Genomic DNA, 27,115 nt, shown 5'->3' with positions numbered 1-27,115 from the left:
ACCAATTTGGTAGTACAAAATAAAGAGGATTTTTGTGGGCCCAGACAGAGGATTTAAAACACAAGAATTTGCATTTAGTAAGCGCATATATGCTCGGTGCTTTTCTGAAACAAGAGCATTGAGTTTATAGATTTTCCGGCGATCGTGAAATATTTTCTGGTGATCAATTCAATGGTGGTACTAAGCACGACGGAGCTTCCTCCGGACTATGTGTCCCTTTCTGATCTGCGTGATCGGTGGTTGAAACAACAGAATGAGAAGAAGCAACGAGAAGAGGAAAATGCAGGGCAGAAGAGCGGTGGCGATGATTCCGGGAAGGGGGTTGTGGAGCTTGCGGGGGATGGAGGGAAAGTGGGTTTTAGGGGGTTTAGGGAGAGGAGGACTGGGAGAGATGGAGGGGATCGGGAGAGAGATGAGGGGAGAGGAGAGATGGGTGGGAAGGGAAATGTGGGGAGGAGGGTAGAGATGGGTGGCAAGGGCAGGAGGAGTATAAAGATTTGGTGGGGTTTTTCGGGGTTTGGGGAGATGAAGGTTGATGAGGGAGAGGATGGTGATGATAGAAGTTATCGTGGGGAGAGAAGGAGGGTTGGGGGTGTCTGGGAGAGAGATGAGGGAGATGCAAAGAGGGGAGAGGTTTCGAGGGGTTATGCGGGGTTTGAGAGAGGTTTAAGGGGGAATGTGGGTGGTGGTGGGGTGGTGGAGGGTTTTAAGGGGGGTGGGAGTAGGAGGGTTTATGAGGCGGAGGATGTTGGTGGGGATCGGAGGGGGTTTGGAAAAGGTTTGGGAGTTGAGAAGAGAAATGTGGTGGATAGTTTCAAGGGGTTTGGAAAGAAGAGATTTGATGAGACAGAGGATGTTGGCGAGGATTTTAGGAGGTTTGGGAGAGGTTCGGGGCTTGGGAAGGGGGAAATGGAGGTTGAGAAGGGGAATGTGATGGGTGGTGAGGTGATGAGGGGTTTGAAGGGGTATGGAAAGAGGATGGTTGATGAGGTGGAGGATGTTGGTGGGGATCGGAGGAGATTTGGAAAAGGTTTGGGAGTTGAGAAGAAAAATGTGGTGGATGGTTTCAAGGAGCATGGAAAGAAGAGATTTGATGAGACGGAGGATGTTGGCGATGATTTTAGGAGGTTTGGGAGAGGTTCGGGGCCTGGGAAGGGGGAGAAGGAGGTTGAGAAGGGGAATGTGATGGGTGGTGAGGTGATGAGGGGTTTGAAGGGGTATGGAAAGAGAATGGTTGATGAGGTGGAGGATGTTGGTGGGGATCGGAGGAGGTTTGGAAAAGGTTTGGGAGTTGAGAAGAGAAATGTGGTGGATGGTTTCAAGGGGTATGGGAAGAAGAGATTTGATGAGACGGAGGATGTTGGCGAGGATTTTAGGAGGTTTGGGAGAGGTTCGGGGCCTGGGAAGGGGGAGAAGGAGGTTGAGAAGGGGAATGTGATGGGTGGTGAGGTGATAAGGGGTTTGAAGGGGTATGGAAAGAGAATGGTTGATGAGGTGGAGGATGTTGGTGGGGATCGGAGGAGGTTTCGAAAAGGTTTAGGGGTTGAGAAGAGAAATGTGGTGGATGGTTTTAAGGGGTATGGAAAGAAGAGATTTGATGAGACGGAGGATGTTGGCACGGAGGATGTTGGCGAGGATTTTAGGAGGTTTGGGAGAGGTTCGGGGCCTGGGAAGGGGGAGAAGGAGGTTGAGAAGGGGAATGTGATGGGTGGTGAGGTGATGAGGGGTTTGAAAGGGTATGGAAAGAGAATGGTTGATGAGGTGGAGGATGTTGGTGGGTATCGGAGGAGGTCTGGAAGAGGTTTGGGGGTTGAGAAGAGAAATGTGGTGGATGGTGAGGTGTTGGAGGGTTTTAAGGGGTATGGAAAGAGGAGAGTTGATGAGCCGGAGGATGTTGGTGAGGATTGTAGGAGGTTTGGGAGAGGTTCGGGGCCTGGGAAGGGTAAGAAGGAGGTTCAGAAGGGGGATGTGATGGGCGGTGAGGTGTATGGAAAGAGGAGGGTTGATGAGGTGGACGATGTTGGTGGGAATCGTAGGAGGTTCGGAAGAGGTTTGGTGGTTAATAAGAGAAATGTGGTGGATGGTGAGGTGTTGGAGGGTTTCAAGGGGTATGGAAAGAGGAGGGTTGATGAGATGGAGGATGTTGGTGAGGATTGTAGGAGGTTTGGGAGAGGTTCGGGGCCCGTGAAGGGGGAGGAGGTTCAGAAGGGGGATGTGATGGGTCGTGAGGTGTTGGAGGGTTCAAAGGGGTATGGAAAGCGGAGGGTTAATTATGAAGTGGATGTTAGGGGGAAATTTGGAGGTTTGGAGATGGATGATGGTAGGAAGGGGAGTGTGAGGTATGGCGGGGATCGCAGGAGGTTTGGAAAAGGTTCAGGGGATGGGGTTGAGAAGAAAAATGTGGTGAATGTGAGGGAGAAAAATGTGGTGGGCGTTAAGGTACTGGAGAGTTCGAAGGGTAATGGAAAATGGGTGATTGATGAGGTGGAGCATGTTGGGAGAAAATTTGGAGGTTTGGAGCTTAGTAGTGAGAGGGAGGGTAGTGATAAGTATGGTGGGGATCGTAGGAGGTTTGGATTCGTTTCGGGGGTTTGGAAGGGAAGAAATGAATTTCAGAGCGATGTGAGGGAGGAAAATGTGGTGAATGTTAAGATGCCGGAGGATTCAAAGGTTTTGGTTGAAAGGCGTCTGAATGGCAGGATGAAGGGCAAGTTTGGTAGGGATCGTCGTAGGTTTGAAAAAGTTTCAAGGGCTACGAAGGGAAAGAATGTAATTGATGTGAGGGAGGAAAGTGAAGTTGTGGAGGGAAATGTGGTGGATGTAAGTAATGAAAATGTAGTGGATGGCAAGATGTCAGAGGTTACTGAGATTGTGGATATTGGGAAAGAATTCGGAGATTTGACGATTAACGGTGGTGGAAGGAAAGGTAAGTTTAAGCCCGGTGGAGATCATCGTAGATTTCGACACCGGAAGAAGAAGATATACGTTCCTGTGAGCAAAGGAAATGAAGTTGAGAAGCCAATTCCGATGGCTGTGAAAAAAGAAAATGAAGTTGAGAAGCCTATTGCAGTTGCTGCAGGGGGAGAAAAGGTAGATGTGAAGCCAATTTCGATGGCTGTGATAAAAGAAAATGAAGGAGAGAAGCCAATTGCAGCTGCTGTGAGGGGAGAAGATGAAGTTGAGAAGCCAATTTTGCTGGCGGTTAGAAAAGAAAATGAAGTTGAGAAACCTATTGTGGTTGCTGTGAGTGGAGAAAATGAAGTTGAGAAGTCAATTCCTGTGGCTGTGAGAAAAAAAAATGAAGTTGAGAAGAATATCACAGTTGCTGTGAAGGGAGAAAATGAAGCTGAGAAGCCAATTGTGGTTGATGTGAGGGTAGAAAGTGAAGTTGAGAAGCATTATCTGGTGGATGTTAAAGAAGAAAATGATGCTGAGAAGCAGATTCCAGTGGCTGTGAGAGATGAGAATGAAGTTGAGAAGCAGAATCTGTTAAATGTGAAGATGTCGGAGACTCTGAAGGGTTTTGGTCATAGGTGGGGAGATGAGGCGACTGGGGGGACATCTGAAGGTATTCCTCGTAATGGTTGGAGAAAGGGAAATAAGTATGGTAGGAGTCATGGGAGGTTTGGATCCTGGAAGAATAAGCAGACAGAGAGTGGCATGATGTGGGTGAAAAAAATGTGATGCAGGAGCTGATAAACAAGCTCAGGTAATTCTTAACTCTTGCTGTATTTATTTATTTTTATATATCAACACTATACTTGTAGTTTGCTTGTTTTGGTATTCTTAATCATACTTGGTTATATTCACTAATTTTGGCAATAATAGCTTGGTTTATGGCGGGATTAACTGCATTTTATATGTTTCGAATCTTTTTACTTACAATTAATTGGTTTGGTAGAAGGATAAGAGAGAGGAGTTAATGAGCATTCTTTCTCAGATAGAAGTCTCGAAATATTTTCCATTGCTAGTGAAGTAGATTCTGGTAAAATCTTTATTAGTCTTTAATGTTTGTTGATTTCATTTTGAGAGATACTACATTATAGATCAATGCTAATTAGGCAGTCAAGTTTTCATAATATAATCATCTGGAGACGATGAGAGTGCCAGTTTTTGATATTAGTAGGTTTGCCAAGAAATTGAATGGATGTAGGATCGATATATTGATCCCGAATTGTGAATAGATCTCTAGTTTAAATTAGTACGAATTGTGAATAGATCTCTAGTATAATTTTTTTTGATATGATAAGGATTGTGAATAGACGTACTAAAGAGCTCTGCAATTCATATGCTTTTCCGTAATCTTCTATGCATTCTGCATTATGTACTGATTTATTTTTGTTTCCAGGTGAAGACGACGGCATGTCAAGTGGAATGATTGTGCACAGATGAGTTGCAGCAACATTACAAAGCACCATTTCACCATCTCTCGCCATGTAGATGTATATCGAGCTTGTTCTTTAGGTTTCATAGTTTCAATTGTAAACTTTAAATGCTGTTCTGGAGCTCGGTGCTGAGCCAGTTGTGTCCGATTAGGTCCTTTCTCTTTTTTTTTCGTCAGTTAAGACTCAGGGTCATGGGAGACTCTGTATTGTCTGATAAACATAGGCCTTTTTCTGATGAAAACAGCCCTCTCTGGTATAAAAGAGAAAAATATTTGGTCCCTTTTACAGGACTTACATTTTATGATTGCAGTCATATTTTCTAATGTACATTACATATTTGAGTCTAACCGTTGGCTTGAAGAAACGGTATTTAAGCTATAGTGTAAGAATGAGGCCGATTGGACTGTGATCACTTCCATCAACATCTGGAAGAATATATGAGTCGTAAACCTTGTCCAAGACAGACTCTGATACAAGGAAGTAATCCAGGCGCCATCCCTTATTTGTCCCGCGTCCATCATTCCAACCCCAGAACGTATAGCCCACAACACCAGGATGCTGATTTCTAAATGTGTCGACAAATCCCTTGTTCAAGAAGTTCATCTCAAATGACTGCCTTTCTTCAATTGTAAAACCAGCTTTTTTCAGACTTCTTGCAGGGTTATGGATATCAATTTCTTCATGAGCACAGTTCAAATCTCCCGCCAAAACAACAGGTTTCGCCTTCTCCAGCTCTTTCACATAATTGCTTAAACAAGAATCCCACTGTGTGACTCTGTATGACAATCTCTTTAGATACCTCCCTGAATTCGGAACATATGCACAAACTAAATAATATGTATCAAACTCGACAGTCACAAGACGCCCTTCGCTATCATGATCTGATACGCCAAGGCCATAGCTCACGGAAAGTGGTTTGATCCTTGAGATAACTGCAGTACCAGAATAGTCAAGCCTGGAGACACTACATGTCCAAAAGCTATCTTCATATCCATCAATAAGAGAGCACTTGATTGCCTCCACATCTTTCTCCTGTATATAAAGAAGAAATTGTATTACTTAAACATCCGTGTATTGCAAACTGCCAAATAACACCACCTCACATCCTGTTTAATTAAACAAACCCCTAGGTCATCAGCAGTACACCACAAAATGACGGCTCACTATTTTCCGATCCAACGATTTTGAAGTCATTTACCGCTTCCTTTTCTTTTTTTGCGGCTCATTTAAAAATCCAGGTCATTTATTTTCCAATCCAACGGTTTGGGAGCCATTCATCAAATAAGACTTAACTAGAAATATTTGTACAAAATCCAGACCCTATACATGTGTATATAACAGTGGCGTATTCGATTAAGATTTTAACGGATTAATAATAAACAGTGACTTATTCAATTAAGATTTTAACGGATTAATAATAAACAGGAGCGTATTCAATTAGGATTTTAACGGATTAATAATAAACGAGACGAGATGTACCTGTAAGTGAGTTTCTTGCAAGCACAAGACATCAAAGTCTTCTCTCTGCGCCAGCTGTACCAGGTAATTCCCATCCAGTTCCAGTAAGCGCTTCAAGCCGTTGACATTGTAAGACAGAATCTTGACATGTTTAGTGTGAGGTGTAAGAGGAGGGTTTCTCATAGTACGAGGATTGTAAGGGGCCCACCCATGTTGTGGATTCCTGTGTGTAAGAAGAGTCCAGGGCTCAGCAGACATGGCTAGGCTTATTGTACGGGAGAATCTAAGCAACGGTGGTGGAAATAAATGAGTCAGGGGAGATAAGGTATGGCAGAACCCTAGTTTTTTCAGAGTTGAGACACGAATCATTTGGCTTAAAGAACTGTAAGGGAAAGAAAAAAGAGAGAGAAGAATAAAATTAATTTTTCTGTTGAAAACTTGAAATAGTTAAAAAAAAATTAAAACTCGTTTGAAATGCCTGCAATTATTTCATTTTTTTATATGTATTTTTAGGTTTAGAGAATGTAATTTTTTTTTTTTGGATTCTCTTATAGTTATCGATATGGAAATGTGTTTATATGTTTCCTATGTTAGTTCTTCACTTCTTTTGCTCTTATATATTGGTCGAAGAAAATTTGAGATATAATTAGAAAAGGAAAAAAGAAAAGAAGATTTGAGATACGATAATACTAAAGTTGTGTTTTCGCTTCGATTGAATAGAATAGAAAGAGAATGAAATGAATTTTGTATCTGATAATTAAAACAGTGCTGATAAAACTTAATTTTCATTTATTCGATAATTTCATTCTTACTATTTTAACTATAATTCTAAGTTCACATGTTTTGGAAGGAAAAAATGCTCACTCTATTTATACATCATTCTTCCTTACCATCTTTCTCACATTCATATTTTGCACTAGTATCTCATACTTTCTTATTTATCATTAACACAACTATATAAATTTTCATTTCATTTCATTCCATTCGTCTAAGGGTTTTGAAACTAATTTTTTTTGGCCAATTTAATATCTAGTTGATTTTTTTTTAATTTTTTATTATAATTAAATAATAATACTTAATTAATGATTAGAATTTACTTTCGGAACTCATATAATTTTGAAAATATAATAATAATTATTTTTTTTAAATAATAGACTTCGCCTTAATGAAATGAGTCGCTGCTATCTTTTATTTTTATTTTTATAATTAATAAGAGCACTTCCAGACGCAATTTCAACTGAAAACCAAATTGGATTTATTTTCAGGGAAAAAAAAATCAAATTGGATTTTGAAGTCCGTTTTTTCATTAAAAAAAAATAACATAAACACCCTTTATCCAAAAATAGTGACCGTCTGCGTGTCCCAGATAAAATAAAGAACTATGATACTTACAAAACAAGAATTGTTAGAGTGAATCATCATCATCTATATACAAGAAAAACTAAAGAGCTTGATCTGGAACCCAACTGGGCCATTGCTGATCTTGATTCTTGAAAGATATATAGACACACATATATGATGCTACACGATAATGGGGATGCACCTTCTCGGTGAGTGATGCAATTCTGCAATTGTGTGTGCATATATATATGTATGTATTTGTGAAATTTTAATCATGTTTCTATAGTTGCTTGAGGGTATATTGTGTTTCTTGGCTCTACTTGTGTGATTTGGTGATAAAAGTTTGATCTCGACTTAACTGGTAATTAGGAATCTTTTAGATAAGCTATATGTGTTTAGTGCTTGGTTATGACCCTTTTGTACTTTTATGGAGTAACCCTTTTAGGTTTTATGTAAAGCCAAGTTTTAAAGAATCTTGGAAAATATTTTCTGGAAGAAGCACTGTTTTATTACAATTTATATACAATATAGGCAAAAATTATGAAAGGCCTCTTGGTCGTAATTCCTTAGTTCTTTGTTAAGTAAAAAGAGTGTGTTAGTAAGGAAAGTAGGGTGAAGTTCAAATGACAAGCATTTATTTGTTCGGAGGATCAAGAACCAATTTGTTATGTTTAAAGAGTACCCGCATTTAATTAGCAAAAAAGAAAAAGAAAAAAAAAGAGTACCCGCATTTACCTTGAAGCAAATGATCATGGCTGCATAACAAGATTTTGAATTCCATGTCTCCATCTGTGGTGGTTTTCTATAAAAGCTTACTCTTGCACAAACACGCATATTAGACATCTGTGCTAGCACATATTCTTTACAGAAAGTAAAATAAATGTTCGGCTTATTTTGTTTCTAGTGTTTTTTACTATTGCACTTACAATTTCCAGGTTTGAATTGTTGGATATCGTTAAGAAGCATTCAGTGTTATTACGGAAAGAGTCTGTTGACGATCAAGATGTTTCTGATGTGGAAAAGAATCACGGATTTTGGCATGATGTCATGGAACTGTATTTTGTGACTGGTAAGGAGGCAAGGAGACGGTTGGATGATGATCTCATATTCTTTGTTAGGAAAACGGTTGGTTCACTTCTTTTTTTTTTTCTAATGCTTTTGGTGATATCAGATATGTAGTATTGTTTTCTTTTTTTCCTCTGCCAAGTCATCATTGGTTTGTTTATTATCTTGCTTCCAGAGCATGGATGGGTTTGAATTCATTGACAGTGCAGAGGACGACTCCCCTTACTTTGTGCGCAGGTGGGCACCTGAGGTAAAGGCTATTAATTTGAAACAATTTAAAATTTGCTCTGGCCTTAAGATGATTCTAGTTAACTGTACCAGTTGTTAGATGCTCCATTCTTCTCAAGCTTTAGTGAACTCTAAATTACTGAAATACTTGGCGTTGATTCTTAGTTTTGGGTTGTGACTTAGTTTTGAAATTGCTTTTAAGATTTCTGCAGATAGTGTAGAAAGTACAAAGTTGACTTCTTGCTCCCCCTCCTGAAAAGAAACTTCTCTTTGCAGATGATTGATGGAAGTCGTCTGTAGAAACTAGAATGTGTATACTTGTAGAGACGTGTTTGTAGAAACATCAACTGAAGTTCCCATCGTAAAGTTTGACCACTGGCATAATGTCATTTCTCACTTAAGTGGAAACACAGTTGTTAACATCTGTATTTTATCATGCAGTTACTGCTGCAGTACTGCCTAATGTTATTTTGTATAAAATGATTAGCCAACATAAAACTATCACCTTTAATAATCAGTTGTTTTTTGTCTTTTACTTGTTGACTTGTTGGGTTTGCTTATGGTCCATGTCCTTCACAAAAAACATGGACTATGATCTTTATTTTATTGATTTGGCCTTCTGTTCTATGATGTTATTTCCAGTTGAATAATTTAGTGGAGAAGAATGCAGTAAACGTGGACTGGAGATGCTCATTTTACTTGAACTTAATTGCGCACTCTTCGTTTAGTGTAACAGTGTTAATTTGCAGGTACATTATCTTTCCATACCCTTAATAGCTAAAACATGTTTTTGCCCTGAATTATGTAAAATCTTCTGCTTTTCATGTGGGCATGAGTGTATGTGTTTTTCTCGGGATTTACTTGTACTTGCCTAGATTCTGAATTATCAGGAAGGGAAAAAAATTATTGCATCTGCTTGCTTTGGAAAGAGTCTGGTTTATCAAGTACAGTTGAGTTGCTGCCTGCTGGTTAATATTCCGACAACTAATTCTAATAGTGTATCATGATTAATACCCTGTTGAACTTATGTTCCCCTCTAGGTTGTTGAAGTTGATAATTGTACTTCATACCACATTCTTTATTACATCTAGTCATGCCTGCATCTGCAAGTCAGTGTCCATTTCTGCTAGCAACTTTGACTATTAAAAATTAAAAATTTGACTTGATCAGCTCTTTTGGAGGAGAACTTCTTTGAAGACTTACTTAACTTTCTGTTAAACCGTAATTAAGTGGGTTGCTAGGTCTTTGTATATGCAAATATACTATTACCAACTGCAGCCTTGTGCAGCTAATGTAGTGTTGGAAGCTTCAGGAGTAGCATGATTTTCATTGTGAACTAGAGGGACAATACTGAATTTTAAACTCTCTGGGTTTTGTTTCCGAATAATAAATAGAAGGGAAAAAACTGAGTAACTTAAAAAAGACCGCATTTGTATCTTAATCATCTTTTACTGTAATGTAACTATGAATTTTCAGCTTTTGATAATAATACCAGTACTGCACTTAATTTAACTAGGACTTTTGCTTTCAGTCATCAGGCTCTTCAGAATTATCAAAGTGGTGAAACAACATCGATATCTCCCATATGTAAGGTATCAATATGCTAATAGTTTGGTGATGAAACTTTATTATTGATGAAACAATGTGTCCCGGAGGGGAGGGCAGTTGTATATTTCGTATATTGTTTAATATAATCATGAATTTATTAAATGATTAAATACATATATATAAAGTTGAAGTAATTTGTTTGCTACTTATTTATTTATTTATTTTGTGTCCATGTTTGTCAACTTCTTTATGCTCACTATTTCTGACTTCTTGCATTTGATTTGCATATGTACAGAATTGATTTTGGTGCGCATTGGTCTTTGATTTGGTTTTCATTTATCTTTGTGGGAATTTTTTAAATATTTTGTAGCTTAAAACTGAACTTTTGCTTTTTAAATAGAAGATAACTCTCTCTCTATAATATATATAATAGATATATGTTTTATAGATTATATATGTGATGTTTTTTATTATGTGGGCCTCACGTATTCTTCGTGCCTAGGCTCCATGAGGGTCTTGCGCCTCAGTGTGCCTCTCGCATTTAAGTACCTTGCCATCTACTTATAAGTTCTCCTATACGGCTAAGCCACTGGCTGGCTTCATGTTCATTTCTCATGAGTGGGTGTTACTCTTATTAAAAAGTTGAAGCCTTTGTAGTTAAGAAAGTTAGAAGCCTTTGTAGGAAGCGGGTCAATTATAATATATTGCCAACGCATGCTTATATACTTGAAATGGATATAAATTCAATTGGTTTCTCTACTTGTGTTTCGGGAATTTAAGGTGATATCATGTGAGGCAGAGAAAGGGAAAAAACAAATAATTAATTCGTCAAAAATTCAGAATATAATGACATATCCTGTATAAATCTTCTTTATGTATATGTTCTGATGCACAAAATTTCTTTCAATTATCGTATTTGGTCACTCGGGTTAGTTTACAGAGTATAAGTATATATATTGGTATGCTTTGTGCGCAGGTTGTGAAAACTGTTTATGCATCTCCAGACCGTGTAAATTTCCATGTAGACTCAAGGAAGGCTAGTATTAATTCGTTGCCAACACCATGATTCTCAAAATAATGTTCTATCTTTGTCTTCATCCATAACTTAGCAAATCTGGTACTGTTCCTGCTGTTTATACAGGAAGTAGAGACAACTCCTTCCTATCCAGATGTATGTTTTGCAGTTGATGATTTTGATTCCACTTTTGATGCAATGGTAACTCTAATTTCCAACACATTTTTTAGTTATGAATTCAACTTGTTTTTTTGGTTCCTTGGTTGTATGTTTCTGTCCTCTCCGTCATAGCTCCAATAAAGGTTTGGAAAATGTCAAGCGACTTTGTCCCATAGAAATAACAAACACGTTAGAGTACTCGATCCATGAAACAATCGAAGTACATCTAGTCATAGTCATTTTTTTAGCATTATATCTTGCACAGTTTAAGAAAGAGAACCTATGTTGTTCTTATCTTAGACATGGCTAGGTTTTCCCATCATTTTACAATCTTGGTTGCAAAATTAAAGAGAACCAGTTGTTTCCTTAATATACTAGGCAGTAGAAAACACGAGGAAAAATTTAATATGTTCTAATGTATTCTGCATTTGATCTATTGGTGATGGGTGCCTCTTTTTTTTTTTATTTCACCATGTGTTTCATTATATATTCATGTGCATCTATGATCATGGTTATGTGTGTGCAAGTGTTTGCATCCAATTAGCAGGGGGTTACTTTCATATGACTATTATATGTGAGTAGAGGAAAAGGATAAAAAAAATTAAAACACAATTATATGTGGTGCAACTAATTGCTTGTATATGCATGTGCATCTAAGATCATGGTTATGTGTGTGCAAGTGTTTGCATTTGATTAGCAGGGGGTTACTTTTATATGACTATTATATGTGGGTAGAGAAAAAGGATAAAATTTTGTAATACACAATTATATGTGGTGCAACTAATTGCTTGTTGCAACTTGCAATGTGTCATTTCTGTTGATATTTTCATTTTGCAGGTGCTAACTGATGTCGACCATTGTTTCTGTGTTCTCCTACATGCACACGGTGGAGCAGCTTTTCCTAGTGAAACAATATCACAAGATTCTAGTTCTAGTGACAATTCTTCAGCAAATTCCGGAAATGATACAGGAAAAACAAAGCATCCAAAGGTTTGAGATGCCTTTTTGCATGCTTGTCGTGTTGTGTAGTTCCATGTTTTTGTGCTGTAATCGTCCAACCCATACACGACAAGAATTTGTTAGCGACATGAAGTTGTGTCTACATGTGGTAAATTTGTCTAAACTCCGATGGAAATTACATAGACAAACTAACAGGATTACATTTCTGCACCGATACAAATCTTAACGAAAATGAAAGTCTAAATTGGATATTTTAATTTTTACCTTTTCAACAGTATGATATCATCGTCAGCCATTTAGAGCTGAAGATAAGAGAGGTCGTAGTAGTAGATTAAAGCGGCTAGGAGAAAAAGGAGATAGAAACCCAGGGTAGTCCGACTTTTTACTTTTGAATCTGGTATTAATGCATAGTACTTATGTTTGTAAGTATAAATGCATGTAGTTCTGAATATTTGATTTTTATATAACCCCAAAGTTTTTCATATCCACTAAAAGCGACAAGCGTCAATGGTTCCTATTTTATGAGCCAATTGTCATCAATTATATCAAAAATTGAAATCAGATTATAAATTTATGATGTATAATTACAGTACATATAAAATATATAAATGTGTGTGTGTGTGTGTAGTCCGAGCAAGTCACTAAACCTACTTCGTATTAGATGCTTGAACAGAAACACTAAATTTTCATGTTGTTTTGTGTGTAAAATTGCTCATGCATTACATCTATTTAATGAGGCATAAGGGTATTGAGTTCGCTTAAGCATGGGCATGTTGAGTTTCTGTCATTTATTATTCGGAACGCAGCTCTGATGAGCTTGAAAGCATTTGCTTTCCCTGCCTACGTTACCATAACAGAGACGGGAGTTAATTGCCTACCATGACAGTAAATCTGGTTCCAGTCTTGATGGTGGCAAAAGTTGTGATGTTATCTTTTTGCTAGACATTCTGGTTAAGATTTAGATGCTGTCAATGGTGCTACTAGGCTTAGTTTATGACAATGTTACATGTTGTTTAGAACATAGTCATTTTCAGTTGTAAGGACTTAAAAGTGGGTAATGCTGTTTTTCTTTATTTTACAAGATGTGATACATCATGTTAATTTCCCCATTGAATATACATTAGGAGCCTTGCCCCTCTTCTTTTATTGGGTGGTGTTTTGGTCTGGGTTCATGAAGATTGATAAGTTCTTCTCAAAGATGTTAGTTTTTGGATGCAGGTCACACTTTTCTCAGGATTTGTCAGCTATCAAATTGTCCGAGAAGCAAGCGATGGTATAATCATCTTTATATTGTTTTTGGTTGTATTAAAATTTTGAAGTGGAATTGTGGAAACATTATATAACTTAACAATGTTGCACTTGGGGCACCATAATTTCTTTTATGTCCATGTTCTGAAAAGCTATAGTAAGCAACTGCCATTGTGGAATCTAACTTTAAATATACCTTCCTTTTTGGTTTCTCATCTAGAACTGACAATTTGCCAATTTGGTACACGACATGTACATGAGAATTAGTGTTTGGATTTGACTTTCAGGTTCGCAAAATGAAAAGGTACATGAACACACAAGAATACACAGATTTTGTGTCATGTTTAGCTTCAGCAATATTTAGACCCTGTACCCCACCCACCCGAAAGAAATTAAATCGACTCCGTTTGATGCCTTGACTATTGGAGGATGACGTCCATTCCCTTCCGTTTTAGGACTTGCACAACCTTTAAAGGTTTTTATTATATATGGATGGATTATAGTTGTCATTAAGTCAACACACTTCTTACCGGTTTATGTTATTAAGATGACTTAATTGTTTCAGTTATATATTGAAAATATTGTGAATCACATGGATTTTATACTTCTTAGTTGTTGCTCTACAAATATTTTGAGTGTTTTATAATTTATTATTAAAATTGAATAACAAAACCTGTCGATACCCTAGTTGATTGCTTTGGCCCAATGCACTTTGGACTTAATCAGGGTTCACATATGTCGCAGACCTAAATTTTAGATTAAAATTCGGGATTTGACTCTGGTTGTTAGAGATGGTATCAGAGTTCTACCCGGTCAGAGGTGCCTGCCCGCTGCCTGAGGTTTGTCTGTTCAATTGTTTGCTGTGTTGATTTGTAATTATTAGGCGGGTGTTTCCAGATATCTTGTCCCAAAACCGTCAATTCATGATCTTTTGGAGCTTGTGGTGGGCTGGTGGATGACCGTAGTTGGTTGCATTTAGGCCATTGGACTTGGGTGGTTGGAAAAATGGAATGAAACATGTCCAAGTCCAAGCACTCGAGTCAATTTCCCAAACTGTCATTTGGGATATGCATGGACCAGAAAGAGGATTTTAGAAATTTAAAGATGCTGTTTAAGTGAACAAAAGTCCCTAGCTACTTTAGGATGAGTACCAAAGCACAAATCTCCTTGTTGTAATTCTGTTTGCTCATGTGTAGTAATTTAGACTTACCTTGTTACTGTTGTATTATTGTATGGATCAATTACCTGCTTTGACCTATATTTCAAGATCTGAATTCTGACCATGTATATGCCAACTTACAGCTGGTAAATCTGGATTCAGTAGTCTTTTGTCAATTGGTCATACGTCTGGCAAGACACACAAGCTACACATGAAAGGTCCTGGAGGTCGTGGGGAAGTTGAAGTGGCCATTTCTGGTGTTTTAGGTATACTTGTACCTGCCTGGCTTAAGTCGAGATGTACTACTTAATAGTCTCTTTTGCTTCTTCAGTTTGAATCTGTCTTAAAATGACTAATATAGCCTTATGCAAACCATATTTTATTTAACGAATCTTGGTTACTGTTCAGATGGAAGCATGCAGGGAATACCCTCTTATTCGTCAGCGAAATCGTCTAAGAAAAAATCTCGAATCAGAGAAACAGTACGTAAAGCAGCGATTGTAGCATCTGCGACCGCGAAGCATGTATATGCAGCTGGTGAAAGCCAGAGTTCTGACAAAACGCATCCACTGAAGTGCTGTTTGATGTCCATATCATTGCCCTGGGAATGTATTGCTTACGACCTCTTATTTAAGGTAAGAATCAGTATATCACAAGTGCTGAAATGTGAATCATGTCAATGGAGTCTAAACTCACTAAAAACTACGTAGAGTAGTTAAACTATTGAGCTAACTGCAGAATCCACTCTCCTGGTTTCGTAGGGAAATATACAGGCGAACTTGCAAGTGGCTGATACTTAGGATCTTCAAGAAAAATGTAAATACGTTGTTCCGGTTGTTTTATATAGAATAGGAATCCACATCTTCAAGGAGAAGAAACACAAGCGGGGAGGTTCATGCAGCATGGAGAAGGAAAATGATACATTTGAAAAAGACACTGATATTTATTTCCTTGGATGTTATAGGAAATAGAACAAAGATATACCAGTGAAGATGGTAACAAGGAAATGTAAGCAGATGTAATAATATATGTTACTAGTTAGTCGACATAAGATTATTTATGAAAGCAATTTGATGTTTAATACTGTAGAACTTTGCTTGAGCCCGAGGATTTATTTTATCAGCTGACTTATCTCTGTGAGTTCTTAAAAAAATATTCGATTTACTGGTAACATTTTAAGTTGACTGAAAATCGTGATTTATTCTTAAAAAAACGTTATCGACTTACCTATTACACTTTGACTTCACTAAAAATTCAAAATTTCAAATATCACTGATTCATAATTAATCTTAAAAAAATATTTTATTGTTTATCAATTATATTCTAATTTGACTGAAAATTCATAATTTATCAAATAAATCTCCAATAATTCTGAATTAATAAATCAGTGATCGTGTGACAGTCCAAAATATCGGTAATGCAAAAGATATTCCTTACTTATAAAAATAAGTACCTATGTTCGTCCACTGAACTTAATCTCAAATTAGGGTTTTGAGAGTCTCCCAAAATTAGCCGTCACTTCTCCATTCTTCACCTTCATCCTCTACATCCACCAAATCATTTTCGCTCTCCCATCTTCTCTACTATTTACCTGTTTTTTGTTTTTCAATAAAATCGAGTGTTGCTTAAACCTCGAAAATTTCAATCGAGTTTTATTTTCAGATCTGTTTCGGATTTGAGCTTGGACTTGATTGTTTTCTGAATAAATCAGATCTTTTGAAATCAAAGGTCCGATTGTGTTTTTCCGTCTCGCCTTTTGGCGTGTGTTGATTTAGTACCCAATTTTTGGGTGTTATATTTGTGGTTGTTATGTCTTCCTGCATTATCAATGAGAATGATTGGGATGGAGTTTTGGGAGATCTGGTTTATCGCATCATTAATACTTTCGGCATGTCTATAGCTGGCTCCCGGAATGTAGATAGCTGGGGTATGCTTGGAACGGTGGTGATCGCATGTGCTCACCTTTCACAAATTATAGTTGTTCATTATTCGAGGATTCTTGTTCCTCATTGCTTAGTTTTTGCAACTGAGTCGTCTGAATACCGCAACAGCCATGGAACTATTGTGAAGGTCAATTGTGAAGCTACCATTTTCGGGATTGATGTAGGTTGGATTACTCGAGAAGCCTTTGTATTCATTTTCAATTTCAAGAATCATTGGATTCATTGTGTTAAGCAGTCTGGAAACAATGCGGCTATTTGTTTAGCTCGTTTTATTGTTTATTAACCTGATTGCATTGTCAGTTGGGGATCTGTCCCGACTAGACTTGTTTTAATTTAATGGAGTGAATTTGCATTTTGTCAAAAAAAAAAAAAAATACCTATGTTCAAGGAAAAACAATTCTCATTTACATACTACTATTTTCTTAAAAAATTTACTTGTTTCTGAAAAATAAGATACGCCAAATGGGTGTTTGAAAAACAGAAACAAATGAACAAAAACACTATATTACTAACGCAAGTCAAAGTCACAACACATAAAGAAAAGATACAGCAGATTCAAATAAGTACTTCATAGCTTAATTGTGAACTCTAATTCAGTAAGATAACAAGTCAGACGTTTCCCAGCATTGACATAAAAGCTTGCATGCGCCACGTAGTTTGAAGATCTCCAGGTTAGAGGATCAAGGTGTTACAAGAGGGTTGGGAACTGATGTTATTGAAGCTGGAGAAGATCGACTCTTTTTTAGGAATGATCCCAGCACTGCTATTAGAAAGCAATCGACCCGCTGCTGTCCCAGTTCCCACCCATGAGATTAAGGACTGATGGAGTTCTGGGAATCACTTGCACTATTATTGGAACTATGCAAAACTTCCCCGAGTGGTCCACCCGCAGAAGTACCCCAATTTGCATGTCTTTGGTTCGTATCTTTGATGAATGTATTCATTTCAGAACCCGCATGAGCAGAGCCAAGATTGCACGATAATCTTATGGGTGAACATACAAGGTTTTCATTGGTAAGAGATGAAGTTGATGATATGAAATCTGCAGCACCTACTGGTAATGATATGGAGAGTCTGGTCCTGTCTAGTTGGGCATCAGTCTCAGGCCACGGGATAGCTTGGGGCTCAGACTGGCATTTCATCCAGTCACCCATGAACTGTCCAAGTGAATGCTCTGATCTATATTTGTCTTTATCAAGCTCTGCAGAAGACCTATAGCTTTTGCCTTTGATCAATGAAGGAGCTTTCTGGAATGGGTTTAGCATCGAGTCGGAGCATTGAAGTCCAAAGTCCATTGTAGAAGACTCTTGATATGGAATATGTTTAATATTTAAGAACCCACTTTCATTCAGAGTATTGACTGGACGTTTCATGGGAAGCCCTTCCATCTCTTTCACTTCCTCATGGATATTAACAGATCTCCTGCTTGAAGAAAATTATTCAGGTCTGACAACTGAGAAGACTAGCAAAAAGAACTAATATTCATGTAAGTTTTAGTGTGAAGCAATGCTGCAAATTGAAATATGAACACAAATTATTGCTAATATGTAGTTTAAGCCTAAGTTGCTTAGACTCAGGTATGAACACATTCATATCTGACTATTGGATTCCGGCCAAACGAGAAAATAACCTATTTTCTGATACATGTACAGAGACTCCGCGCAATTTGTTGATAGATACCTCATTATAAGGATACAATATCTTATCAGATATTAGACATGATACTCATAGTATACATGATTTTTTAAAATAGCAGATTACAGGTACTAGTTTTTCTTGAAACTAATTATGTTGGACTTCTATTATCAACACCAATTTTAGGATAATACCAAGGGATCTTCTCTCTTTCTCTTTTATTTTCTGCATCACAAGTACATCTCATTATATGGTCTTTCAGTTGGTCAAAGTGAATATAACATGAAATGAGTATCGTGTCCAAGGAGGCAAGGAGTCGACACAAATGCAGAAGCCAGAAACCAAAGAGTCTGAGTAACATAAGTTTCGATTATGTTGCTTATATAGGTAAAGCTAAGTCTAGAGAGTGAATGTTAATCTACAAGCAAATAGCAAAATACAACAGAAAAAATAATTGCAAGAACTGTATTTACCTTTTAGGGTGAGGGGATGTGGTGGGATTGGGTGTGCCTTGTTGCAATCGGTTTCCTGAGAGACCAAAATTGTTAAATGTATCGCTAGCTGGAACCACCAAGGCAGCTGATGTGGAAGAAGACATAGGCGGACTCTTTGTGGTGGTATTGGTGGTTCCAGAGACGTTATGGCCAGTTTGACCTTCCACAGGCTTTCTTGAACGGGATCTTTTTGTGTGTCGATCACAATATTTTCGATCAGCGACAGCCTCTCGTGAGCAGCGCCATTTTTTCCCATCTGTCCGACGACATCTCCCAAGATCAGGATCAGCATTGTTAGGAAATCCCAGATGAAAAGCACCCCATTCAACTGTTTGATGAACATGAACGCAATCAATTAAGATATATGCATGTGGTCACATGACCTGAAATCAGTATTAAAAATGCATAAAATCTATATCATGTGTGAGAATTTGGATTTATGCTTAATTATAACATCAGAAATTTCGATTCGCTTTTCTTCACTTGGATCAATGATTTTTATGCACTAAAATTCAGTGCGAATAGTCTTATTATTTTAGGGTCTGAAGCTTTTATTTTTCTTTGAATTGCTGATGCAATATAATCAGATCCATTTTGCTTTCAATGTGGCATTCAGGTAGTTATCTTACTAAAGGTTAGCACTAATGTTTCATTAGTGTAACTATAGGAAGACTATAAAGGTAGATTTAGTGCAGGAAGCCCGATAGTTCCTTAATGTTTGTTCATAATCAAATCTTGAAAGTTGAAATTCTACATAAAGTGTGTAATGTGCAAAGCAGTAATACACCCTTAAAAGTAAATTTTTTTAACAATCTTCTCCCTACTTGAGAGCACCTATTCCTTAAAGGTATTCTCATAGAGAATAAATATGTCCTGTGTAAAGCAGTTGTAAAGCATAACATGCATATCTTTGTAGACTGCACTGCAAGTTTGCAAAGGAGTATTAGAAAGCTGCCAATGTTGAGGTTAATGTCAACGAATGGGAGCAGTGGGTTTATTTCATATTTCAGAGTCTCTCCCAAAGTGTGGGAGGCCAACACAGTCATAAGTTATGGAACAGTGAAGTGCTCTCAGCAATCCGGTCAAATCTATTGCTCTATTGTTTCTCCATGAGTTCCAAGATGCTAATATTCGGCATGGTAGCTTCAAGTCAGGAGTTGCTGGCAATGGGGTAGTTTGCTGCACATTTCCGGCAGCAGGTACCATTAAAATTAATTTAGATGTTGCCATTGATGCAATAAACAGACGAGTGGAGTTAGGAGTTGTGGAGTGAACTGGGGGTAGTTACTAAATTGTTGGACTAAGGTCTGATAGGAAGGTGGTCGTCACTGTTCTCAGAACTATGTGTCTCAGAAGGGCTATAAGCACCTCACAAGCATTTCTCTGGAAAGGGCTGATGATGGCGTCTTTTCTAAAAATACATTTCTCTAAGTGAATTCTAAAAAATCAATATCTTTTTTTAACATGACTCCTGCGGAGAAGATTGGAGACAAGGAACCCGTTTTCTTGATTTTATGGTGGGTATTGTTCAAGAAAATAAGAGAAACAAGCAAACTGGCGAATTGCCACATCGGACCAACTACATAACAAAGTGAAGGTAGAAAACTGCTGTGCATATAAATGACAAAATGGAGGTAATATGAGACCACAATGCAAATTTACCTGGTCTAAGATTTGCGCCCAAAGAACTGGAGAACCGAGCAGATTCCATTGCTTTCTTAATGGGGTTGAGGAGGTTAGAAGGCACAGGATAATTTGCAGTCATGTACTTGTAGATTAAGGCTTGGTGTTCTAGCTCCATCCATTGTGATGGAGTAAATGGCCCCTTAACCCCTGTTGATATTCCACCATACAAGCCTCCAGAGACAGGGCCTGAAATAAATAGTTCCCAAATAGTATCAGTTTTCAGTTGGAACATAAACCTCTGCAAGTGCTGACTGACATATTTGATAAGAAATCTAAACACTAAGAATGACATAGAGGAACATAATCAGAATCAGAATAAATCAACGATGAAACAAGTGTCATATGCCTTTTCCAATAGCTCTAGTCATTCTTGTTATAATTTTTTTCTTTTTGTACTACACAATCATGAACAATATTGATACACAGCCAAAACCTCACACTTTACACCAAAAGAGAGGAATAACAGTTCTTTTTTTTAACTTTTAAATGACAATAATTTACACCAGGTCATTTGATTTTGGCAAACCAGCTGAGCTTAAAAGCTATATAAAATCGCCAAATCGACACTATATTACGCTCTACAAATCACCAAATCGACACCATATTACACTCTACAAATTGCCAATTCAACACTATATTACCTAAACCATTGTCTCATATAAGAGATGGGTGTGAAGAATTTGAAGCCTGTATTTTAAACAAAGGTTTATACATAAACACAAACACTTGGATAAGTATGTATGGAAGGCATTCACAATCACAATACTTAAAAACATAACCCAAATAACAAACTAAACTAAACAAATCTCTAAAGTCCTTCACTAGAACATACTCAAATCCTTAAAACCATAAGTGCAAATAGCCAGTAACCCATATCAAGAAACATAGCAAAAACATCAGGTTTCTACCCGTTCAATACAACACACAGCCTGAATTGCTTACACACACGAGGGGGGGAGACAGAGAGAGAGGGGGGAGGGAGCGAGGGAGAGAGAGGGGGGAGGGAGCGAGGAGAGAGAGGGGGAAGAGAGAGGGAGAGGGAGAGAGAAGGGGAGAGAGAGGAGGGGGAGGGAGGGAGGGGGGGGGGGGAGAGAGAGAGAGAGAGAGAGAGAGAGTGAGAGAGACCTGTAGTGTAAGAGTGAGGAGTTGCAACTTGATGATGCATCCCTAGAGGGTGAGAGTTGGGGGAAGAGAAACTGAGCATTTGAGACTGCCCATTACCAAAGAGAGAACCAGAATCAGATCTCTTCTTCAACATAGTATAATTTCAAGATTGCAAAAAAACAAAAACCTTAGTACTGTTTGTTGGCTTGAACAGGAAAGTGCTACTACTAGTTTAAAGCCATGAATCTTGATAGTTGAGATTAGGACAACTTGTTGGTGGTCTGAAGATGTGAAGCAAAAACGGTAGTAACAATCCAACCCCAAATTCCATTAGCCAATCAATCAACCCACCAAACTAGAGATAATTTTAAACCCACATTAAATGCAGCATTGGGCTTGGGTGCCTGGTCCTTCCAGTTCACACAACGCATGCGCTACATGCGTGTCATGCCAAGAAAATTGACTGAACCAACAATTTTAGGCTTATTATTGTGATACATTTTCTTGGTCCCTGCAAGTCATTCTCATTTCTTTAGGCAATATAATGTGTATATAAAATATAATTTTATAATTTTTTTTCTTAAAAACTTTTTTTATATAAATATTTAAATATTAGATATTTTTGGAAGAAAAAATTTATAAAATTATATTTTATAAAAATTTTAAAATACGGTCATGACAAGATCTCCCAAGATAATTTATCGGACAAAGTTTAAGATTTAACATAAATGGGTTGCATCAAAAGAATAGTGTTACACAAAATTATAATCATTTTGTTGGTTTCGTATTCATGAATACTTTAATATAATGATGAATTTAATATTAATTTAAAATATTAATGATCAGAAACGTATGTTGGGATAAAAACAAACAAAAAAAATATTAAGAGATGAGTACCACTGTATAGTGTACAGTATAAAAGAGAGTGTTGCAGTTGCAGGTGATGCAGTAGCCGCATTATACAGAAGAAAGAGCTGTCTTGCATGAAGTGACTAGATGAATGGGGGCAGATTTGAAAATCTATCCCAGCTAGTAGTATCTATCAATCCCCTGCCTCACTGTACACCTATTCACCTTTGGTTAAAAAAGTCAGTCATTTAGTCGCAGTGCAAAACATATGGCAGACTTGTTTCTTGGTTTGTTTTCTGCTTTAATTTTTTCTTTCAAGTCCATGCTACATGAAATCTTGAATACATTCATACACATACAAGTCTCGAGTCCCCGTCAAGCGATTGATACAATTATTACTTAAAATATTTTATTTAAATACAGAAATCATATCGTTTAAATATAAAAAACCGTTTCAGATGTTCGAGACCTGCCTATAAATATGTCTATTAGTCGCTGCATCTGCAAGTGTGTGAGAATATACTCCCTCCGTCCCACCAGATTCTTTACAGTTTCTTTATTTGGCCGTCTCACCCATTTCTTTACGTCACAAAACTTTCCTAAAATAGTTAATAGGTCCTACCACTTTCTCACTTTTTCTTCCTTTTCACACTACTTTTACTCCACCAACTCCCTTTTATATATTAAAAATCAATTGGTCCCACCACTTCACCCACTTTTCCTTCTCTTTTCCACTACTTTATACATATTTCTTAACATCCGTGCCCAAACCCAATGTAACGAATTGGATGGGACGGAGGGAGTACATTTGAAGGGCCTTGATCTTTCTTTATCAAATACTCCACACAGATCCCTGTACAAGAATGCATGGCTTATGCCCAACACTTCTTGATGTTGTTCATTCTCTTTGTTTATTATTCCTACTTTCTTGACCTCTATTCCACAGCTGCAAGCCTGCAATACTGAGATATATTTGAACTTTGAAGTATTATTTGTTTGTTTTTCTGTTTCAAGTCATTAAGCAATGAAAAGAAAGATCAACAATGGCAATAATAACACTAGTAGTCCCAACTGGCTGGGATTTTCTCTCTCACCTCACATGAAAATGAAGGAGACTGAACATAACCATCATCACTTCACTACTTCACTTTCCTCCACAGTTTCAACAAGCTTCTATGGCTCTTCTCCCTCAACTTATGCTCAAAATGGTGCTTTTCACTCTCATTTACCTGTGATGCCTTTGAAATCAGATGGTTCTCTTTGTATTATACCACCATTCTCCACATCACAAAGCCTGCAAGGTAACAAAATGAGTATACTCATCTCAAATCTTGTTTGTTCAAATGGTCATTTTCAATTTTTCACATTCTAATTGTTGGAACTTGTTAGGTGGTGCAAGCCAAAATAGGGAGAGTAAGGCTCTCAGCTTAGACAGTGTTTATTACCACCAAAATGCTGCAGACCAAGAAGCTCAAAGGCAACAACAACAACAGGAGATGCAATATTATTCTGGGATGCATTGCCATCAGTTGTATCAAACTGCTTCTATGCAAGAAGCCAGAGATTCCCAGGGTGGAGATATTTTTTCTGAAATTTTCCCAGGCCAAGAGATGAACACTGGCACCATGGTTCACAATGATGGTTCTGTTGTAGCTGCTTCTGGCTCTGTTGGGTCAATGGGTTTTGGAGATTTACAGTGTCTGAGCTTGTCCATCAGCCCTGGCTCTCAATCAAGCAGCATCACAACTCAAGCAGAAATCTCACCTGCTAAAAAGAAAGGGTCAGCCAAGATGGGCTCAAAACAACTCAAAACCAAAACTATTGACACTTTTGGGAAAAGAACATCTCAGTATAGAGGTGTCACCAGGTTAGTTCAAAATATTCTTTTGTTCATCTTTATCTGTAACTTTTTTTGGCTATATTTTGTGATTCATATTGTAAAACGTCATGTATTGATTAGGCATAGATGGACTGGTAGATATGAAGCACATTTGTGGGATAATAGTTGCCAGAAAGAAGGCCAAACAAGGAAAGGAAGGCAAGGTCAGAATTTAAAATGAAAATTGCATGTTTCTCAATTTTTTTGGACAATTTTGGTTCATGCTTTTGACTTGTACAATTTTGGCACATTAATCTGACCATTTCTTTTGATTATATCTTGTCATGCTTTTCTATGATGGGGGAATATTTGCTTTACAAATCAACTGTTGATGCATATTTTCAGTGTATCTTGGTAAGCCATTTTACTTGTAGTGAAAAAACTCAGCTGAATTATTAGTTTTTCATCTTTAATCAAGCCATTGAAAATGTAATTTTTTTAGGGGGTTATGATATGGAAGAAAAAGCTGCAAGAGCTTATGATTGCGCGGCCTTGAAGTACTGGGGATCTCAAACCCATATTAACTTTCCTGTATGATTTTAAGTACCTATCTTTTAAGTTTATTGTTTTCTCACCAGATTGAGTTATACTGAATTATTATGCATTTTTTTAAGTTGGAGAGCTACCAGCAACAACTCGAGGATATGAAAAGCATGAGCCGACAGGAGTATGTTGCGAATCTGAGAAGGTAATGCTGATGGCAGAATATTTTTTTTAAGTGATTAGTTTAGCAGCATTTTGAGGTATTAATTGTCTGTTTTCTGATTTCTGTTTCTAGGAAAAGCAGTGGGTTTTCGAGGGGAGCTTCAATGTACAGAGGAGTAACAAGGTAGTTGATGAGGTTTATGTATTAGTGCTGCAGTACTAGTAATTGATAAGTAGTAACATATGCATATTCAGAGATTTCACATTTTCTTGTTAAAAACTTTATTACTAGGCATCATCAGCATGGAAGATGGCAAGCTCGAATTGGCCGGGTTGCAGGAAACAAGGACCTCTACCTGGGGACATTCAGTAAGTCCTGCCCTACATGCACATTTTACTCTGTTAAATTTACTTTTGCTCTTCTGATTTACAGTACCTCAGAAACAGAACTTAATAGCAAAATATGCATGACATGGTTGTTTATTCTTGAATTTAAACTTTACTTTATTCGAGCACAAGTTATATTATCCAGTAATATAATGAAATTAGGACTAATTTATAAATTTGAGTTGTACTGTGAATGCTTTGATCCTTCTTATACTTATGGACTCTTTGGTGACAATGTGGTTAAATCTTGATGGTTCAGGCACTCAAGAGGAAGCAGCTGAAGCCTATGACATTGCTGCTATTAAGTTCCGCGGGGTAAGTGCTGTGACAAACTTTGACATTACAAGATACGACGTTGAAAAAATCATGGCCAGCGATGCAATACTTGCTGGAGAGCAAGCCAGGCGCCTGAATGACTCAGAAACAACTAATCACACGGGTATTGTTGAGTACATAAACCCGTTGTTAGTACCTTCAAGCCAAGGTGAATTTTTCCAATCTGCTAATCACAAGAATGCCAGTAGTTCAGATTGGAAAATGGTGATGCACCAGTCTTCGCAACAGCATGAACAAAATCCTAATTGTCTGGAATCACTTGCTGAGCAAAATACTAGTGTTGAACAAGAGCAGCAACAGCAGCACTACAAGAATTTGTCTTTCTCAATGGCTCTCCAGGATTTGATCAGTATCGAGGCCATGAATTCGACGCAACAGATGTTTGATGATTCATTGACATCAACAAAGATTGATAATAGTAACCATTTCTCAGAACCATCTTCCCTGGTTACTAGTTTAAGTAGCTCAAGAGAAGCTAGCCCTGAAAATTTCGCGGTCATCACAGCCTCAATGCTGTTCTGCTAATGCAACTTCAAGTTCTTGGATTTCATCAGCTCAGCCAAGCCCTCCAAATGGCTCACTTGCTGCTTTTTTTCTTCTTGTACTAGTGCTTGGCAAGGGATTCTGTGTTTTAGTTGCATGTGAAGGCTTGTTTATTTGCATGAACAACAGAAGACAAAAAATAGTAAAATTTTTGTGGTGTTTAGGTATTAAAAATAGGGCCAGTGGAAGACATTAGGGGCCATACTATTTATTTAATTACTTGAAAAATGGAGGGTATGGTTTTAATGGAGGGATCATTACATAGAAATGCTATTATATTTTATTGTTGATTTGCAAAAATTCTAAAATGGTTATTTAGAGTGTCAAAGATTATGCATTTGTATTAGTGTTAAAAATCTTAGATTAATCTTTTAAAGTATTTTACTTTTACCGATTATATTCTGATTTGGCTAAAAAAATTTGATTTATCGAAAAAATCTGAAATAAATCCCGGTAAATCTTTAATTGACGGGTCAACTAATTGATTCTGATTTCTACTATCATGAATTGTAGTATAAAAATGTCTATATTAAGTTTTCTGATGATAAATAAATGAATCAATCACCTGTGTGGATCCATGTGTTTCATGATTGTATCTGCTTTATTTGAATTCTTAAACTCAAAGTACAAAACCAGCTGAATGACACTCTCGATAATGTAAGAGCAAGTCCAAGAGAAGCCCTATAACTTGTCTTAAGTTATAATTTAAGGCACTTGATGAAAAATGTTGATCCAAGAGTGTCCTAGTGATGCCTTATATCACTAGGACAACCTCTTCAAGGCCTATTAATAGGGCATCTCTCTCCTTGCCCTATCCAATATTTTAATATAAAATTTTATATCCACTCTCTTTCTCTCTCTACTTAATATTGTGTTTTAATGATGAAAGGAAGACTTTAATAATAAAATATTAAACATATATTGAAAATAAGACACATTGTTGGAGTTGAACTTACATAATCATGTCCTAAATCACTAGGACATCATATTTTATATTATATTTGGGGCTCTAACTAGGAAATTGTTGGACTTGCTCTAAAAGGGTGTT

The 27,115-nt window shown here is 37.4% G+C and overlaps 5 protein-coding genes across 6 annotated transcripts; 3 read left to right on the top strand and 2 right to left on the bottom strand.

Annotated features, from left to right (window-relative positions):
- LOC108222910 (uncharacterized) lies at positions 1 to 4,681 on the top strand. Its single transcript, XM_064092893.1, has 2 exons — positions 1 to 3,709; positions 4,349 to 4,681. Exon 1 carries the CDS (start codon positions 172 to 174, stop codon positions 3,682 to 3,684), a length of 3,513 nt encoding a protein of 1,170 aa, XP_063948963.1. The 5' UTR covers positions 1 to 171; the 3' UTR covers positions 3,685 to 3,709; positions 4,349 to 4,681.
- LOC108222912 (DNA-(apurinic or apyrimidinic site) endonuclease, chloroplastic) lies at positions 4,592 to 6,286 on the bottom strand. The gene is made up of 2 exons (XM_017396883.2): positions 5,865 to 6,286; positions 4,592 to 5,417 (listed from the first exon to the last, which is right to left on the bottom strand). Exons 1-2 carry the CDS (start codon positions 6,210 to 6,212, stop codon positions 4,761 to 4,763), a joined length of 1,005 nt encoding a protein of 334 aa, XP_017252372.1. The 5' UTR covers positions 6,213 to 6,286; the 3' UTR covers positions 4,592 to 4,760.
- Positions 6,287 to 7,199: 913 nt separating this feature from the next.
- LOC108222911 (uncharacterized) lies at positions 7,200 to 15,701 on the top strand. The gene is made up of 12 exons (XM_017396882.2): positions 7,200 to 7,393; positions 8,120 to 8,309; positions 8,425 to 8,499; positions 9,120 to 9,226; positions 10,009 to 10,069; positions 11,002 to 11,061; positions 11,167 to 11,241; positions 12,037 to 12,189; positions 13,378 to 13,432; positions 14,710 to 14,832; positions 14,975 to 15,201; positions 15,328 to 15,701. The coding sequence occupies exons 1-12, from the start codon at positions 7,359 to 7,361 to the stop codon at positions 15,364 to 15,366; spliced, it is 1,200 nt and encodes a 399-aa protein (XP_017252371.1). The 5' UTR covers positions 7,200 to 7,358; the 3' UTR covers positions 15,367 to 15,701.
- A 1,296-nt stretch (positions 15,702 to 16,997) lies between these two features.
- On the bottom strand, positions 16,998 to 21,780 carry LOC108192542 (growth-regulating factor 6-like). 2 transcript variants are annotated; one of them, XM_064094627.1, is made up of 5 exons: positions 21,616 to 21,780; positions 21,450 to 21,534; positions 20,301 to 20,510; positions 18,618 to 18,966; positions 16,998 to 17,931 (listed from the first exon to the last, which is right to left on the bottom strand). In XM_064094627.1, the coding sequence occupies exons 2-5, from the start codon at positions 21,526 to 21,528 to the stop codon at positions 17,322 to 17,324; spliced, it is 1,248 nt and encodes a 415-aa protein (XP_063950697.1). In that variant the 5' UTR covers positions 21,529 to 21,534; positions 21,616 to 21,780; the 3' UTR covers positions 16,998 to 17,321. The 2 variants fall into 2 exon arrangements, with proteins under 2 accessions (XP_063950697.1, XP_063950696.1); XM_064094626.1 differs by having other exon boundaries at positions 21,450 to 21,780.
- Positions 21,781 to 23,057: 1,277 nt separating this feature from the next.
- On the top strand, positions 23,058 to 26,375 carry LOC108220724 (AP2-like ethylene-responsive transcription factor CRL5). The gene is made up of 9 exons (XM_017394574.2): positions 23,058 to 23,578; positions 23,667 to 24,144; positions 24,238 to 24,320; positions 24,502 to 24,510; positions 24,599 to 24,687; positions 24,771 to 24,844; positions 24,935 to 24,985; positions 25,094 to 25,170; positions 25,448 to 26,375. The coding sequence occupies exons 1-9, from the start codon at positions 23,302 to 23,304 to the stop codon at positions 26,047 to 26,049; spliced, it is 1,740 nt and encodes a 579-aa protein (XP_017250063.1). The 5' UTR covers positions 23,058 to 23,301; the 3' UTR covers positions 26,050 to 26,375.
- Positions 26,376 to 27,115: the final 740 nt, after the last annotated feature.

The sequence above is a fragment of the Daucus carota genome, chromosome 5, assembly GCF_001625215.2.
Source record: "Daucus carota subsp. sativus chromosome 5, DH1 v3.0, whole genome shotgun sequence".
Taxonomy (NCBI): Eukaryota; Viridiplantae; Streptophyta; class Magnoliopsida; order Apiales; family Apiaceae; genus Daucus; species Daucus carota.
This window is presented reverse-complemented; position numbering and strand designations above follow the sequence as displayed.